We start from the raw sequence: 15696 nt of genomic DNA, 5'->3' as shown, positions 1-15696 counted from the left end.
CCACAGATAGAATATCAACATACCCGAGCACCCGTTGCAGCAATAAAAGTTCCATAGCTCATTGTTTCCCCAGTAGAAGTATCCAATGTTTTCCGGCGCACATCAACAGAAATTACATTCATTCTAAGAATAAGCTCAATACCTAGCCAAATGGAAATGCATATAAAAGTTGACTTGATTACCGGATCAAAGTACAGATGAGGATCAACAAGTCTGTTTTTTCCCTCATCTCTACATGTTTTTTGAACAAAAAGAAAGTACAGATGACGAAAAACATACTGGCTCAGATCTAATCAACATAGGGACTGCCAATGTGTAAATCATAAATAACACACAGCACACCAAACATTAACCGGAGCATACCATGTTCTTTGTACCAATCTGCTGTAAGTAACTGATCGTTGGCACCAACACAAGCATGAAATGCTGGGAGGCGAGCACCACCTGCAAATGTGACAAAATCCACAGTTCTAGTGTAAATTCCATTTCAAGATCTTCAACATCCAAATCATCTGGCATACTTATATGTTGACACTGGACAGCATGACATGCTAGAGCAGCTCTTAGTAGATCGATGTATGGACTGGACAGCATGACATGCTAGAGCAGCTCTTAGTAGATCGATGTATGCTCAATTGAACGATGTATGCTGGCAAATGGCAATCGCTGCTGAATGATGTATGCTCAATTGAACAGCAAATGGCAGAGCGTGGCAAGGCAGGCAAGGAAGGAAGCATACGGCCTCATCGGAGATGATGCAGAGCTCAACGACGACTCTGATGACCCCGAGTCGCTCGCCGCCGCCGGCTTCTCCAGCGCCACCACGGCCACATTCACATCCAGCTCCATCTCCCTCGTCTAGCTTCCAACGACTTGCAAATAAACGAGCTGAGAGCCTGGCCGGCGACGACCGATCCGCAATGCGCCGGTTGCTGCTCCCGCGTCCCGGCTCCCTGCGTGGCGCCTCGGCTAGTGTTTGGAGGAGGGCACCGGCGTACATCTGCGAGGAAGTAGCCGCTCAAGCCGTCGAGGTGGATGACCCGCCCAGCGGAGCCCCGCCGCGGCAGCGTCGCCGCCGGATTTACATGCTCCCTCGACTCGCCCTTGCACGCCGCCACAGCTGCCCTCGTCCTTGCCCTCCCTCTCTGAAACCGCCGCAGCCATGCGTGGACGGCCGCCCATGGGTTCGGCGATTGGAACCCTAGAACGAGTTTTCTTTTTTAATTAAAAAAACAATTTCATCTACTACTTCAATTATTACTCAAAACTTTTTTTTTTGCAATTATGCAATTACCCTTTTACCCTTCACCAAAAAAAAGAAATACGAAAAAGGGATTACCATTCCTTTATTTGAGGTCCTAATCCCCCTCAATTTCGAAGGCGATGGAAAGCGACGTGACGCATATGGCCCACCGACCATAGACACGTAAATCGCTTCTCATCGCCTTATTGTCATCGCCTTTCATCGCTTCCCATGTTCTAGGCCCACTGACCATAGACACATAAATCGCTTCTCATCGCCTCTCCAACCATTGTAAAAATATTCTTATCTTTTATTTTATTTTCAGTGGCAAATTCTTAGGGTAAGAACTTCTCAATATTTGTATTCATGATAGGTAAATATCCAAAGTGTTGTTCAAAGACGACCTGATTTAGCACTTAGTTTGCATTTAGTTTCATATAGTCGCTCCACTTTTGTGACTTTGTGAGAGCTTGGGCTAGAACTTCGTAATAATGGATGCTTACGTACTAAACTCTTGCAGAGATCAGGATAAAGAGTTCCATTTTCTAAAAGATATGTCCAATTTCACGAATTCAATAATAAACAATAGCATTGTTTTGTACTTTTTTATTCAAAAATAAGCAAAAGAATTTGTATTGACCATGTGCAAAGGCACTGTGCTAGTTGACTATAAATTTTTACAGAACCACATATGTACAACCTTTTGCAATGACCTACGCATGCAAATACAAGCAAAGTATCCAACTTTACTTTGAATTTATGTTTCCAAATTTTAAATGCTTGTGCACACAATAAATCCGGCAGTTCTACATTTTCTTATTTTTTTTTAAATAATACATCTCTTTTTCCCTCAAAATTGAGAAGTAATTTCTTAACTCCACGTTCGTGTTGGGCCAAATCTACTACATTGTTTTCTACTGAGAGCCCATTACATCAGAGTCCTTCTCTTTTCTTGGGCTGAAACCCCATTGCTATAGCTTTCTTCGCCAAACCAGACTTTTTCCTTTTTATTACTCCCAATCATCAACCAAATCAACCAACCCGGACCTAACGTCGTTGTCAATTCATTGCATGAGCTGAGCCAGTGCATCATAAAAGATCAGATGGTGGTGGGGCCTGGGTGTGATGGTCGCATATGATCGACATGCCACATCACAGTACATGTCATCTAGTATGGGTAATGGACCGTCCGTGACCATCCTGCTTGTGTGACGTAAATCTGCTGTTCGTTCAGTTTTGGCAGTTAGCAAATCATGCACATTGCTCCCTACGACTATATACTAGTACCATATAAAAGAGTTGTTAACTTAAAGATCGAAATTGAAATATTATAGCCCAATGGTTGGAACTTAATGATTGAAATAGCCATGGTTCAGTACCCCATACATGCTGTAGAGGTTTTTTTTGTAACCTACTAAGAAATTGATAAGGACGATTACTCTTAAGCAAGTCTTAGTGAGGTTTAATTAGAGTTTTATAGATATTAAACAAGCTATGAGGTTAAATGAGTTTTGTGGAGAGATGAAACTTATTTTATACTGTTTTCAGTATGCATGAGAGTCTTTAAAAAACTTCCTTAGAGCATCTCCAATAGTACCTCAATAAAACTCCCCTAATAAATGGTATTTGGGTCGCCCAATATCATTTGGTTGAATTATTGTGGGAGTTGATACAGAAGATCACCAATAATTAATTTGCCCAATATACCAACTGTCAGTTATAATTTTTATTATTCTATTTTCCCCCTTTCTCCCCTCAGTTCTTTTTACACGAGACGCAAAGGCAGGCCACGACTGGCTCCATGGCCACGGTGGAACAAGGCCTAGTGCAGTGGGTGTCTTCTCCTTCCGCCGCCGCGCCCACAAGCCATGTCGTCCCTCCGCCTCGGCCATGGTGACCATGCGCGCACCTTCTCTCCACCCTCCCCCACCATAGCGCCCCTCTACAGCATCTCTCTCTTCTCTCTCCACGAGATTGGCATGCCATTGAGTTTGTCGCGGGCTGAGCAGACTTGGTCTGGCGACCCCGATGGTCCGTTGCGATGCCGACCTCTGCCCCTATCCTCGGCCCAGGTCCTCCGCCCTGATGTCGACGCCCCGCCGTCGCTCTAGCTCTAGCCCACCGCTGGCGCATCTCCATCCCAGATGACGATGGGTGGCGCGTCAGTAGCTCTAGCTCCGATGTCGGTCCCCTCCCGTGCACCAGCCTCGAGCTAGAGCGCTTGCCCGCATGGATCATCAGAAGCATAAAAGCAGAAAAGTGACAGTTGTTGTGGGCCCCAATCTATTGGGGGAGATGCAACTCCCTCTTCATTTGAGAAGAGATGGGTAAGATATTGGTGGCCACAAAAAAAAAGAGTTATTGGCGGACTGGCGGAGAAGAAAAAGTGAGGTTTCTCCTCTAATATGACAGTTTTACAGGGACGAGGGGTGGTATTGAGCAGTGGCGGACGCAGAAACGGACCAAGAGGAAGGCTAAATAACATAGCTAATTGTTTTTTTGCTCACTCAATCGAGTACACCGATAGATATAGCTAAGATTGATAATTTAATATTGATTCAAAGTGCTCAAAAGCAAAAATTCATAGAATAAATATAGAAAAATACTAAATATATGAAGTCTTTTGCTAAAAAGAAAATCTGTTACAAATTTTTTGAGCCCAAGAAGGGGGCTGTAGCCACCCTAGCCAACCCCCCCTCCCCCGTGAGTCCGCCAATGGTATTGAGAGACTGCCGGAGATGATCGACCGAGAAGAAGACGAGAGGACTCCTCAAAGGTGGTCCTCATGAGTCGTGACAACCAGCTGATCGTTGACATATACATATCGACACACGTTACAATACTTCAACATAGTATCACACAGTTGAGTGCAGCATGCTTGCATGCGAAGGCAAGGAACATTGATTGCTGAAGCAAGGCACACATGCACGTACGTCGTCATCTATAGTGGCCATCCTGCGCTGTATCCATCGAGCATGGCTTGCGTGCTAAATAATCGGCTGGCAAGTGGCCAACTATGCATGAGCACTTCAGTGCCATGCTTATGTTAGGGTTTTGAGTTACACGGTACGGTGTGCCCTCTGTTTCTCAGTTTTTTTTATGGAACTGGAGGGGTTTGTACCCCTATATAGGATACGTACTTTATTTATAAATTAAAGCAGAAAACAAGTTATTACAAGAGAGCTTAAGAGACAAAGAAGGACAAGTAAAAAATCATAGAAAGAACAAAGATTACAATAGATTTTGGATCCATAAATCAAAAAATGCTGCATCTTTGGCTCTTGCTCCCACGGTTAACAATCTAAGCTCTCCGAAGAAAGTTTTCTTGACGGTATTGACTGACGGCAGTATATATTTTTAAAGATCAGATCATTCCACACCATCCATATAGCCCAACAAAGCAGGAGAGTCAGAATCATGAAGAACTGATCATTAATTTGTAACATGATCTGGGGCAGAATTTCTGGGAAGGTTGAGTTAATACCGAACCCAATGTTGAGCAAGTTCCAGCAGGCTTGTGCAAAAGGACATTCCGAGAACGACCAAGGTGCATCTACTGTGGATCTTTTTCACCAAGGATTGGGTTTCCTCGTCTCTTGCAGGTAAAAATGAGCATGCAGCCCGAGGCCCAGAGGACCGGCATCAAGCCCGCTGATTTAGCCTGGCCCGAGAACGACACGGCCTAGACCCCACCTGTGCTCGTGCCAGCCCAAAGCACATAGCAGCCCGAAGCACTCCAAAGACATCTCCACCGCCGGATCTTGGGATCACCTCTTCTCTCCCTCCATCTCGTACTCTCTTCTTCCTCCCACCATCTCTTTGACCGCTCATTGTTCACCACTGATCAATCTCGTTTATCATCGTCTTTCGGGGAGGTGCTCTTGCCGCCAGCCGTCGTGCGTCTTCAGCTCCACCTCTCTAGCACCGGGCTCCGACTGTGCAGGTACGTCACATGAACCCTGAACCTAGATCTCTCTCTGTCCCCATAAACCCTAACTCTAATCTCTCTATATGAATCCTAACCCTAGTTCATGTCTTCTTGCAGGTCGTCATCGATGCTTGGTGCGTCGAGTAGGTGCCACACGAGCCCTAACTCTAATCTCTCTATATGAATCCTAACCCTAGATCATGTCTTCTTGCAGGTCGTCATCGACGCTTGGTGCGTCGAGCTGGTGCCGCACGAGCCGTTGAGGAACGATGTTGAGAGGTGGAGAAGGAGTTAGCTGGCCATGGCCAATGGTGATGGTGATGATGGGGTTCGCTACCCTAGTACCATCAACGAAGAGCTCAACGAGTTAGGACAGCTCCCCTAGTACCATCAACGAAGAGCTCAACGAGTTAGGATAGCTCCACAATGATGTCAACGACATGGGAGATGATGTGAACTTGTGAAATGTGAAGTATCTACTTGTGAAATGTGATATGTGAAGTACTTGTAATTTTGATTGTTACTTGTGAAGTATCAAGTATGAACGAAGTATCAACTATGTGATCTATATTGAATGATAGAATCTGAATTGACTCGGGTGTTTTTATATAGCGGGTTGCGGGCTGGCCCGAGGTGGTTTTGGGGCCATGCTCTTCCGGCTAGCACGGCCCGAAAAGAGGCCCACGTGTCGTGCCTAGGCCGTCATGAAGGCACGGTGGACTGGGGAGGCACAACATAGTGGCACGTCGGGCCTTACCGTGTTGTGCCCTATCGGGCTCTGCTTGGCGTAGTCCTAGGCCATGCTGTGCCGGGCGGCCCGAATGCTCAACTTACCTGCATGTGGCCTTGTTTAGTTTCTCCTTAAAAAGTTTACGCACTATCTCATCGAATATTTAGACACATGCATAGAGTTTTAAATATAGACTAAAAAATAACTAATTGCATAGATTGCAACTACTTTGCGATACGAATTTTTTAAGCCTAATTAGTACATGATTTGATAAAAAGAGTGCTACAGAAACACATGTGCTAATGATAGATTAATCAGAATTAATAAATTTGTCTCGTGGATTACTGATGGATTCTATAATTTATTTTTTTATTAGTATCCGAACACCTCATGCGACACCCTCATATAACACCCGATGTGACAACCTGGAACTAAACAAGGCCCGTCTATTCACTCCAAGCTTGGACAGTCAATGGCATCAAAAGATCACTAAGACCTCAAGTGCTCAAAATTATAGGTGCACAGAGGCCCAATGCACTCAAGCTCTAAGAAGAGCACTTTCCTCAAATAATGGTCACTAAGCAACTCCAACAGTTTTGTATTTTTTATTTAGCAAAACATGGAGTTTGCCAACTCACAAATGAAAATGGCAAAGCTAAAAAGAGGTCATCTCCAACCGTTCCCATAATTCTTTTGCAAAAAATAGAATTATGAAGCCACTTGTTGCCCGCGCTTTTTTTCCTCACGCGCCGCCGCCAGTTCGCGCAGTTTTTGTTTTACTTCGCCAGTTCGCTTGGTCACCGGCGATTGCACCGAGCCGCCCAGCAAGTCCTCCTAGGGAGGCACGTCTAGGCTAGCTAGCAGGTACGACACCGATGGATTCCAGATCGCTGGAGACTCCATTAAACCGGCAACTGGAACTCCGACAAAAGATGGCGACACCACGGAGCAATCGCGTGGGAACTCCGACGGTGTCGCGTGGGAGAAGGAGTAGGCGTGCGGGAGAAGGATACGCGCGCAGGAGGAGTCTCTCTGTCGCGCAAAAACACTAATATCAAGACTCGCGGACTTTTGCATATATGCACAGTTTAACCCTCCATTTGCCAAGATGCCAAATTTGCTAAAGCCAATTGTCAAACCGTTGGAGAGTAACTTTCGGGCTTTTTATTCAAAAAAACAAGAATGCCTAACGCAAAACCGTTGAAGTTGAGAATTCGAGCACTTTCACAATGGTTGAGAAAGTACTATTGGTACTTGAATGTACTTTTATTTTTCTTTGTTTGGCCATTTATTTGAGAAAGATTATTTCTAGAATTCAATTTTTGTCATTGAGGATATATTGGTAATTGTTATTTTCTTCCCATTCGCTTGTGTTATCGGCTGTACTTTTTCTGCCAGTGAGCATTGTTTTTCTCTCACAATAAATCAGCCAACAATAGTTTCAGCTATGACTTTTCAAACCAGCGAATATACTTGCACCACATGGTTCCCTTGCATGAGGCATGTTAGTTTTTTTTTCTGATTTCTAAGTAATCTGCCGATGCTTGGGACTTCCACCCGTTCCAGTCCCTTATTGAAGAGAATGAAATTACAGTTTTACCCTTAACAAAATATATTAATATTAATTAAATAATAATCTAAATCTAGTCCCATCTATTTTGGTACCATCCTTACCTTTTTTAGTTCTGAGTATTTTCACATTTGATGGCTTTTTTCATTTGAAACGTTTTGGGACTAAATAATGTCTTTTTTATTTTTTTTATTTGTTTTTTATTAATTTTTCTACCCAATAAACACATTCTATACGAAAACTACGGTTCCCGACGAGATCTAAAACTTTATTGTTGAAAAATTTTCATCCAAGATCATTTGGGGGCCAATATTCATTCTATACTTGGTCACAGTAAGTGGTATGTGCCGTGGTACGTAGTAGAAAGGGCTTGCCTAAGACAAGAGGTCATGGATTTGAATTTCAAGAAACACGCGTATTTATATTATGTGTGAAAAATTGCATGACTTTTTAGTTAGGGCTGATTTTCAATTTCTAGAAATGGAAAAAAAAAATTGTATTGGCAAGCCACGTTACCGACTGCACCTGAAAACTGTTTTCTGTTATATGAAAGTATTTTCTTTTCCCAAACATAATGGTTTTTTTTGCGAGACAAACATCATGGTATTGACTGAATAATCAGTGGTATTGAACGGGTCGACACGACTTATTCAGTAATTCTCTACATGGCTTCTTCACACTCCATGCCTTGCTGTCAAAGTGTGAAGTGTGAACATTCAGTTAAATGCAAGAGATGACCACGACGCCAATCACCTATTTATAGCTGCTTCGATTGTTTGGTGTTGCCTTGGTGAGGAGCTTATAAAAAGACCCCCATCGCTCCTGTCCTAGCTACATGCTTTGTGATGTCGAACTCCTACTTGGTTGTTCAGGCAAGTTTGAGGAGGTGCCATGTCTCACTCAGTACTTAACTTGCAGTAGTACTTTAATTGCAATCTTACGCCTAACTCAGCTCATATCTCTCAGCAGCTTCAATTCTTCCCAAATTTATTCAACAGACGTACTGACAGAAGTAGGCTTCGCAAGTCAAAGCGCATGGGTTCCAATTCCATGGAAGGACTCCCCCGTACCGCCGTCCACTTCTTGCTCCTAATTTTCTGCATAGCCAGCAAATGTCTAGCAGCATCAGGTCTGAATTCAACCCAGATGGTAACCCTCAAGGTTGATGCCTCACCAAAGCTTGCTCGAAAGATCCCTGATATATTCCTTGGGGTGTTTTTTGAGGTGATGTTGTTTCTTGCTGTACACCAAGTTTTATGCATAATCGGATCAATCCAAGCATACATGATCCCCTAGCTGTGTTCTTGGCTTCTTGCAATAACTAGCCAGGTTATACTGCAGGAGATGGGCAACGGAGGAGCTGGTGGAATATGGGCAGAACTGGTCAGTAACAGAGGTAATTTACCCATATATCCATGACTGAACTTGCATAGCTAGCTATCCATGAATCCATGATTGAACTTTGCATATTGGAGTGAACTGTCAGAAGACACTCAGAGAGGCTAGATGCATGCCATGATTATTCTGAGCATAGCTTTTTTTTTTTGAACCGAGGGCGATCCCCCATTTCCATCAAAGAAGTAACGGAAATACATCATCCACACAACATTTCAGAAAAAGCAAGCTAGAGAAACCTGAAGAAAGACTAAGGTAGTACTAGGTGCAACTAATCAAGAGTCCAATGCAAGATCCGTTTAACAGCCAAAGTGAAATTTGATCAGGCTACCACCATTACAGTTTTTGCAGCGAGGCGAGAGAGCTGATAACAGAAGTATAAAAAAAACAGAAAACAAAAGAAGCTGCGATGAGACTGCTTAAGGAAGATCAAATTCCACATCAGCAAAACGTCACTGTAGAGCCACTTCAGGTCTCCTGATGGTCATCACTTCCTTCCTCCAGAGTCCGTGCCATGCTTTGCTCCGATCTCTTGTTCAGAAGCTTCCTGGCGATCTGCATCATTGTGTTGACCCCAGCAAGTAGCGTTTCCTTATCTTCCGCTGAGTACAAACCTGCCCAAGAGCACATGAGTGCACAAGCATAGCAAACAACTGAAATTGTTTTTTTTTTTTATAATTTTGTCTTCACATACCGATAGTGTGGAATTTCTTCCCCTCAGGGAGCCATTTCTCACACCAAGTCCAGCTCTGATTCAGAGACTGTGGCATGTTGTCTGCATCAAAACAGGTAGCAATAGCTGTGAACGTATATTACATTTTGAGCATAGCTGTGAACGTATATTATTACATTTTTAGCACAATCTGGAGAACCCAATAACCAGCTTCTGGATTTATTGCTTCAGGTTTCGAAGCAGGAGGCCCCAATACTCCGTCAAACATTGACCCCTGGCTCATCGTTGGCGACGACTCCTCCATTTTTGTGGAGACTGATCGTTCGTCATGTTTCAGTCGAAACATAGTCGCTTTGAGGATGGAGGTCCTCTGCAATGACTGCCCAGCCGGTGGTGTTGGCATTTACAACCCAGGATTCTGGGGCATGGTAGTGTTTTCCCCCAATAACATCTCAGTGCTTTGATATTTTATTTGGTTTTCTGACGAATATTCAGTATATTTTGATTTTTCTGTTCCATACTTTTGTTGTTATCATCAATAATGCTAGCGTTTGTACTTCCAGAACATAGAAGATGGGAAGGCATACAATCTAGTTATGTATGTTAAGTCGCCAAAAAATACATGCTTGACAGTTTCACTAACAAGCTCAGATGGGTTGCAAAATCTGGCTTCCGTTAACATAATGTTGGTACCTTTTCTCAGTCCTATGTTTGGACCAGAAGATGATCTTTGATTATTCAGGCTCTCTGAAAATATTGATTCTGCAGAGTTGCAGGGAAGTCGAAGTGGATAAAGGTGGAGAAGAAGTTGGTTGCTAAAGGAACTAATAGAACCTCAAGGCTTCAAATAACATCTAAGAAGAAAGGAGTTGTGTGGTTTGACCAAGTATCACTCATGCCTGCAGACACATACAAGGTGTATTATGTTTTTGTTGGATCTTGATAATGAAACTCTGTAAGACATAAACCAGAACAAATAGGAAGTGTAAAATTTTAATAATAACACATATAGATGAATATATTGTACTAATTAAACCTGTGATTATGATGCAGTGGCCAACTACTTCTGCCTGGCACAAGAAAAATATGCCCCCCCTGTAACACAAAAGGGATTTGCTTCATGCTCTTTTTAGTACTGCTAATAATTCAGTCATGTGCCATGAAATCTTGGACCAGAGCGACCTTGGTGTGTTCAATATGTTTTTTTTATGGCGAAAGACTGTGGGTGTGTTCAATATGTTAGGACTTACTTTCGGAAAACAAATATATGTTAGGACTTACTTCATCTTCATAGAAACAATGTTTTCTTCCTAATATTGGTCATTCTTGTTGTACATGGATTTATCTGAGTATTTAACAGCCAATTTCTCTACATCTACAGGGACACGGTTTTCGTAATGGACTCGTGTCAATGCTTTTGGATTTAAAACCACGATTCTTAAGATTTCCTGGTACACTTGTTTTTATAGAGGACTCTTGATGACTGGACATATGAGATGTATTGTTATATGCTCAGATACCTTTGAAACAATTTACACATTGCATGCAAATATTGTAGGGGGTTGCTTTGTGGAAGGTGGTTGGCTAAGAAATGCATTCAGGTGGAGACAATCCATTGGTCCGTGGGAAGAGAGGCCAGGACACTTCGGAGACTGTTGGCAGTACTGGACCGACGATGGTCTTGGATATTTTGAATTTCTTCAGGTACAACATTGCACTGTTTCAACTTTCAACCTCTCTTTTTTCTCACATCAGAATCACCTAATAATTATCACATTTGAAATCCATACAAAAGCTTTCTGAGGACATAGGTGCTGCCCCAATCTGGGTATTCAACACTGGTAATACTTTTTAGGTTTGTCAGATCTTAGACACCATTACTCTTTTAAGCTGATGCAAAGTTCAATCTTGAAACTCAGGAATCAGCTACAATGATGAAGTTAATACTGCTATTATTGCCCCCTTTGTGAAGGTATGGCTCAAGTTCGCTAGTTCTTTGTTGAGCAGAGTAAAGTTTTCTTTAATGCATTCGAAATGCAGGTTACAATGATGTATCAGAACAATAGATGCTGTTGTGTTGTTTCATATCTTGCTGTTGAGAATGTATTTCTTGGTGAAAGAGTTTAGAGTTGAGAAAAATGCAAATTGCATTGTCAGTAGATAGTTGTTGTACATATATAGGGGGGCATGCAGGAGCCTCATGCACACAGGAAACTATATGGACTCTTTGCACACACACATATGTACATGACAGATTAATTAACATTGGGGATTAAAAGCCTTGCATTATGTAGACCTGATTGAAAATGAGACAACTACATAGGACCAGTCTGCATGAATGATGCCAGAGTTCTTCCCATCTTAACTTTTCTGAAATATATGTTACGGTGGCTTGTTACTTCACCCTCGTGTTTATATTTATCAAGCTTCTATACATGATTTTAGTATGTAAAATAGTAACAAACACATAAATAGATACCATATATCTACATCATTATGGACATAGTCCTCATAGCTTGTAATCCTAGCTTCAGTATTTTGGAACTATTTATCTATGTACAGGAGATATTGGACAGCCTAGAATTTGCTAGGGGCAGTGTGAATTCAACATGGGGCTCTGTAAGAGCTAAAATGGGGCACCCTAAACCATTTCCAGTCAAGTATGTTGCAATCGGAAATGAAGATTGCGAGAGAAAGTTTTACAAAGGTACATTGATGGACTACTTTTTTATTTCATCTATTTTACAATATAAGTTGAATTACAGAGAAGGTAACATAGTTGGGCGATGCTATGAATAGAAAAGCAATTAACAGACAATTGATCACCCAATTTCTCTCTATGTGAGAAATCTAATTTTTTTTGTTTGGGCTTAACAGCTCCACTCCACAAACTCCATATAGTGTAGCAACCAACTCCATGTGTAGCAGCTAGGGTTAGGAGGGTGGTGGCTAGGCTTCCAGGACTGGGCGGTCACACGAAGAAAAGGACGGTAACGGGAGGAGGGTGCAAAACAGGATGGAACATGAAGCGGTATGGGAAAGACTTGTGTAAGGCATAGTGGTGGTGGGTAATTACCCCATAGAACCATAATAAGATTTGAAACTACTGTTTTTGTAGTAGCACTTAAGGAACTAAAAAATGTGGATTTAGCCTCTAGATTCACTTTTTTCATGGAGTTAGAGTTCATGGAGCTGGGGTGTTCAGCTTAGACATGTGGGAACAGAGTTGAAATTCATTGAAGCTATTCCAAATAGGCTCTTATTCTGCGAGACTAGAAACATAAGAAAATGTTCATGTTATATCATATTTCATAAAAGAAGAGTCTACTATTTTTTGTGCTACCAGGGCTTACCAGTTGTACTTATTAAACTATCATAATGTATTTGGATACCAACATTTAATTTAAATCGTTGTAATTTCCTCAAATTAGCATATACTCCCTTCATCATGAATTAAAAGGTATGCATTCTAAATTTGTTTTAAATTACAAGGTATTCTAGGTTAATTAACTCCAAAGTCTCAACTCAATCACATGCTTACCTGTCATTAGTGTCTACCATCAGGTTCAAAATATGATAAGCACAAAGTCTTTCTATAGTCAAGGGAGGGTACATGTGTCATTTGCATTAGCCCATAATCTGTTCTAGAATTTTTAGGATATATATATCAGGACAGATGGAGTAGTAAATGCCACTTTTAGTTACAAGATACTCTATACTGCTATGGGACAGGTAATTACCTCAAGTTTTACAATGCAATAAGAGAGGCCTATCCAGACATTCAATTGATTTCGAACTGTGATGGCTCATCTGTACCACTTGATCATCCTGCTGATATATATGATTTCCATGTAAATTTCTTTCTACCCTATCTTTTTTGTCTTATTTCCCACTATGTATAGTGTGTTTGTTCCATTCTTCATCCTCTTGGTCAGCTTGCCTTCTCTTAGAGTCCAACTATGCCTCTGTTTAGGTTTATGCAGATGCTAAGACTCTGTTTTCCATGAAGAACACATTTGACAAGTCACCCCGCAGTGGACCCAAGGTAACTCACAATTCATTGGTTTCCAAACCTCTTCATCTGTTTCCAAACCTCTTCATCTGTTGGGAGCAATTGAGATGAAACAGTGCTCCCTTTGTGACTACATATGACGACCTTAAGTTAATTGCTCACCTTGTTTGGGTTACTAAAAGAATTTTCAGACATCACATTTAGATAAATTGGCGGACTACATATTGGGATGCAAGCAGGTTGATCCGCGAACTCACATATGGCTTAATTTTGCGGGTTGCAGTTTGCACTCCTTTTTTTTCAAATACGCATGAGAGCTGCGTATCATTGCAATTAAGTAGAGAAGAGTATATGTTACAAGAATGTTCGGCCGATCTTAAGTAGTGATTAGATTACTGTAGTGTTTAATGTTACTTTCAGGTCTACAAACAGCTAAAATTTGGTTTATTTTGATCGTATAAGTAGTGGTTACTATGATGTTTGATGTTACTTTCATGTCTGGAAACAACTAGAAACTTGGTTTACTTTTGCTTTTATCTTGCTTATTTGCGCAACCCATATCGTGGGTGCATGGTAAATATCTTCCTCGACATGATATTTCTGCAGGCTTTTGTCAGCGAGTATGCAGTTTGGAAAACTGACGCAGGTAGAGGAACTCTTCTTGCTTCATTGGCAGAAGCTGCTTTCCTTACTGGACTGGAGAAGAACAGGTGGCATATATCTTCAAATATACTACGGCCTCGTTTAGTTCACCCTGAAAATCAAAAAGTTTTCAAGATTCCCTGTCACATCAAATCTTGCGATACATGCATGAAGCATTAAATATAGACGAAAACAAAAACTAATTACACAGTTTGTCTGTAAATCGCGAGACGAATCTTTTGACCCTAGTTAGTCTATAATTGAACAATATTTACCACAAACAAACGAAAATGCACAGTAGCCAAATCCAAAATTTTTTCGCATCTAAACAAGGCCTACAGCTTTTTTATCAAGATTTTTATATATGACCAAACCTGAATCTTGTTGTACCTGGTCCCCTGACATGACGGAATTTTTTATTATGAAGCTAAGATGATCTTTTGTTGGTTATTTTCCTTGCCAATGTTTTTTTCCTTGGCAGTGATGCTGTGGAGATGGCTTGCCATGCTCCACTATTCGTAAATGACGATATTGAGAAAAAGTTAGTATTATTGGCTTTCTGCTTTCATTGTTGTTTCCTTTTGTTCTTGTTGATCCGGGTATTCAGTAATTGTGTTTGAAAAAAAAATCAGGTGGAACCCAGACGTCATTGTCTTCAATACCTGGCAGCATTACGGGACTCCTAGTTACTGGATGCAGAAGATTTTCCGTGAGTCTAGTGGTGCTACCGTTCATCCAACGACAATCAGTTCAGGTGGCGGTGGCTCTGCAAATTCTCTAGCAGCGTCTGCAATTACCTGGAAGGATTCAGAGAATAACTCATTCCTAAGAGTAAAGGCAAGTAATTTTTTCTGCTTCCATCCTAGTCTGTATCTGAAGGATTGTGATTGTGACTTGTACTGATTCCAAAAGCTTTTGTGCAGATTGTAAACTTTGAATCTGATGCTGCTAGAGTCACAATCTCCACAACTGGACTTGAATCTAGCATTGATGTGCTGCGATCGACCGCCACTGTTCTCACATCAACCAATGTGATGGATGAAAATTCTTTCAGTAACCCAAACAAGGTGATCTACAATTTTGGCTTATCCAAAACATTACCTATCAGAGATTAAGAGTTCGCTGTTGGTTTTGGTCTCCTTGCCCTGCTCATCTTAATCCAGATCCCTCTGTCAAACAACTGTGCAGGTCGTGCCTGTTAAGAGCCAGCTATTCGAAGCAGGAGCGCAGATGCAAGTCACGCTGGCTCCTCACTCATTCACATCCTTCGATCTTGCTCTGGCTCCGTCCAAATTTGCCACGTTGGCTGATGTCTGAACAGTGATACCCCCATTTGTCAGTACTAATTGAGGAGATGTCAGTATAGTTGTAAAGAATTGTGTACTGTAACGTCGATGATAAACTGAATAAAAATGACACTGCAATTCATGTTTTTATCTATTTGGAGATGCCATTAGAATTCCTACTTTTCATTGTTTGAAGATGCCACTAGAATTCATGTTT

At 41.7% G+C, this 15696-nt stretch overlaps 1 protein-coding gene across 4 annotated transcripts; it reads left to right on the top strand.

Moving 5' to 3' along the window:
- LOC8057157 (alpha-L-arabinofuranosidase 1) lies at positions 8246–15658 on the top strand. Of its 4 annotated transcripts, none has more exons than XM_021461047.1 (18): positions 8246–8343; positions 8441–8695; positions 8813–8867; positions 9771–9967; positions 10103–10224; positions 10308–10455; positions 10921–10990; positions 11098–11243; positions 11335–11380; positions 11459–11511; positions 12102–12246; positions 13272–13390; positions 13513–13584; positions 14158–14261; positions 14675–14734; positions 14826–15030; positions 15117–15260; positions 15382–15658. In XM_021461047.1, exons 1-18 carry the CDS (start codon positions 8317–8319, stop codon positions 15508–15510), a joined length of 2097 nt encoding a protein of 698 aa, XP_021316722.1. In that variant the 5' UTR covers positions 8246–8316; the 3' UTR covers positions 15511–15658. The 4 variants fall into 4 exon arrangements, with proteins under 4 accessions (XP_021316722.1, XP_021316721.1, XP_021316723.1 ...); XM_021461046.1 differs by having other exon boundaries at positions 8262–8357; positions 8438–8695; XM_021461048.1 differs by lacking the exon at positions 13272–13390 and having other exon boundaries at positions 8262–8357; positions 8438–8695; positions 13523–13584.

The sequence above is a fragment of the Sorghum bicolor genome, chromosome 5, assembly GCF_000003195.3.
Source record: "Sorghum bicolor cultivar BTx623 chromosome 5, Sorghum_bicolor_NCBIv3, whole genome shotgun sequence".
NCBI classification, from domain to species: Eukaryota; Viridiplantae; Streptophyta; class Magnoliopsida; order Poales; family Poaceae; genus Sorghum; species Sorghum bicolor.
Note: the sequence above shows the minus strand (reverse complement) of the source record. Positions and strands in the feature narration are given on the sequence as shown.

What these genes read in the sequence shown, in the direction of transcription:
- LOC8057157 (XM_021461046.1), top strand. Translation starts at nt 8,307, where the DNA reads ATGCTTTGTGATGTCGAACTCCTACTTGGTTGTTCAGGCAAGTTTGAG. An exon ending in TCCTTGGGGTGTTTTTTGAG is followed by an intron (nt 8,696 to 8,812) that starts GTGATGTTGTTT and finishes GTTATACTGCAG; the next exon opens with GAGATGGGCAACGGAGGAGC. An exon ending in GATATTTTGAATTTCTTCAG is followed by an intron (nt 11,244 to 11,334) that starts GTACAACATTGC and finishes TCCATACAAAAG; the next exon opens with CTTTCTGAGGACATAGGTGC.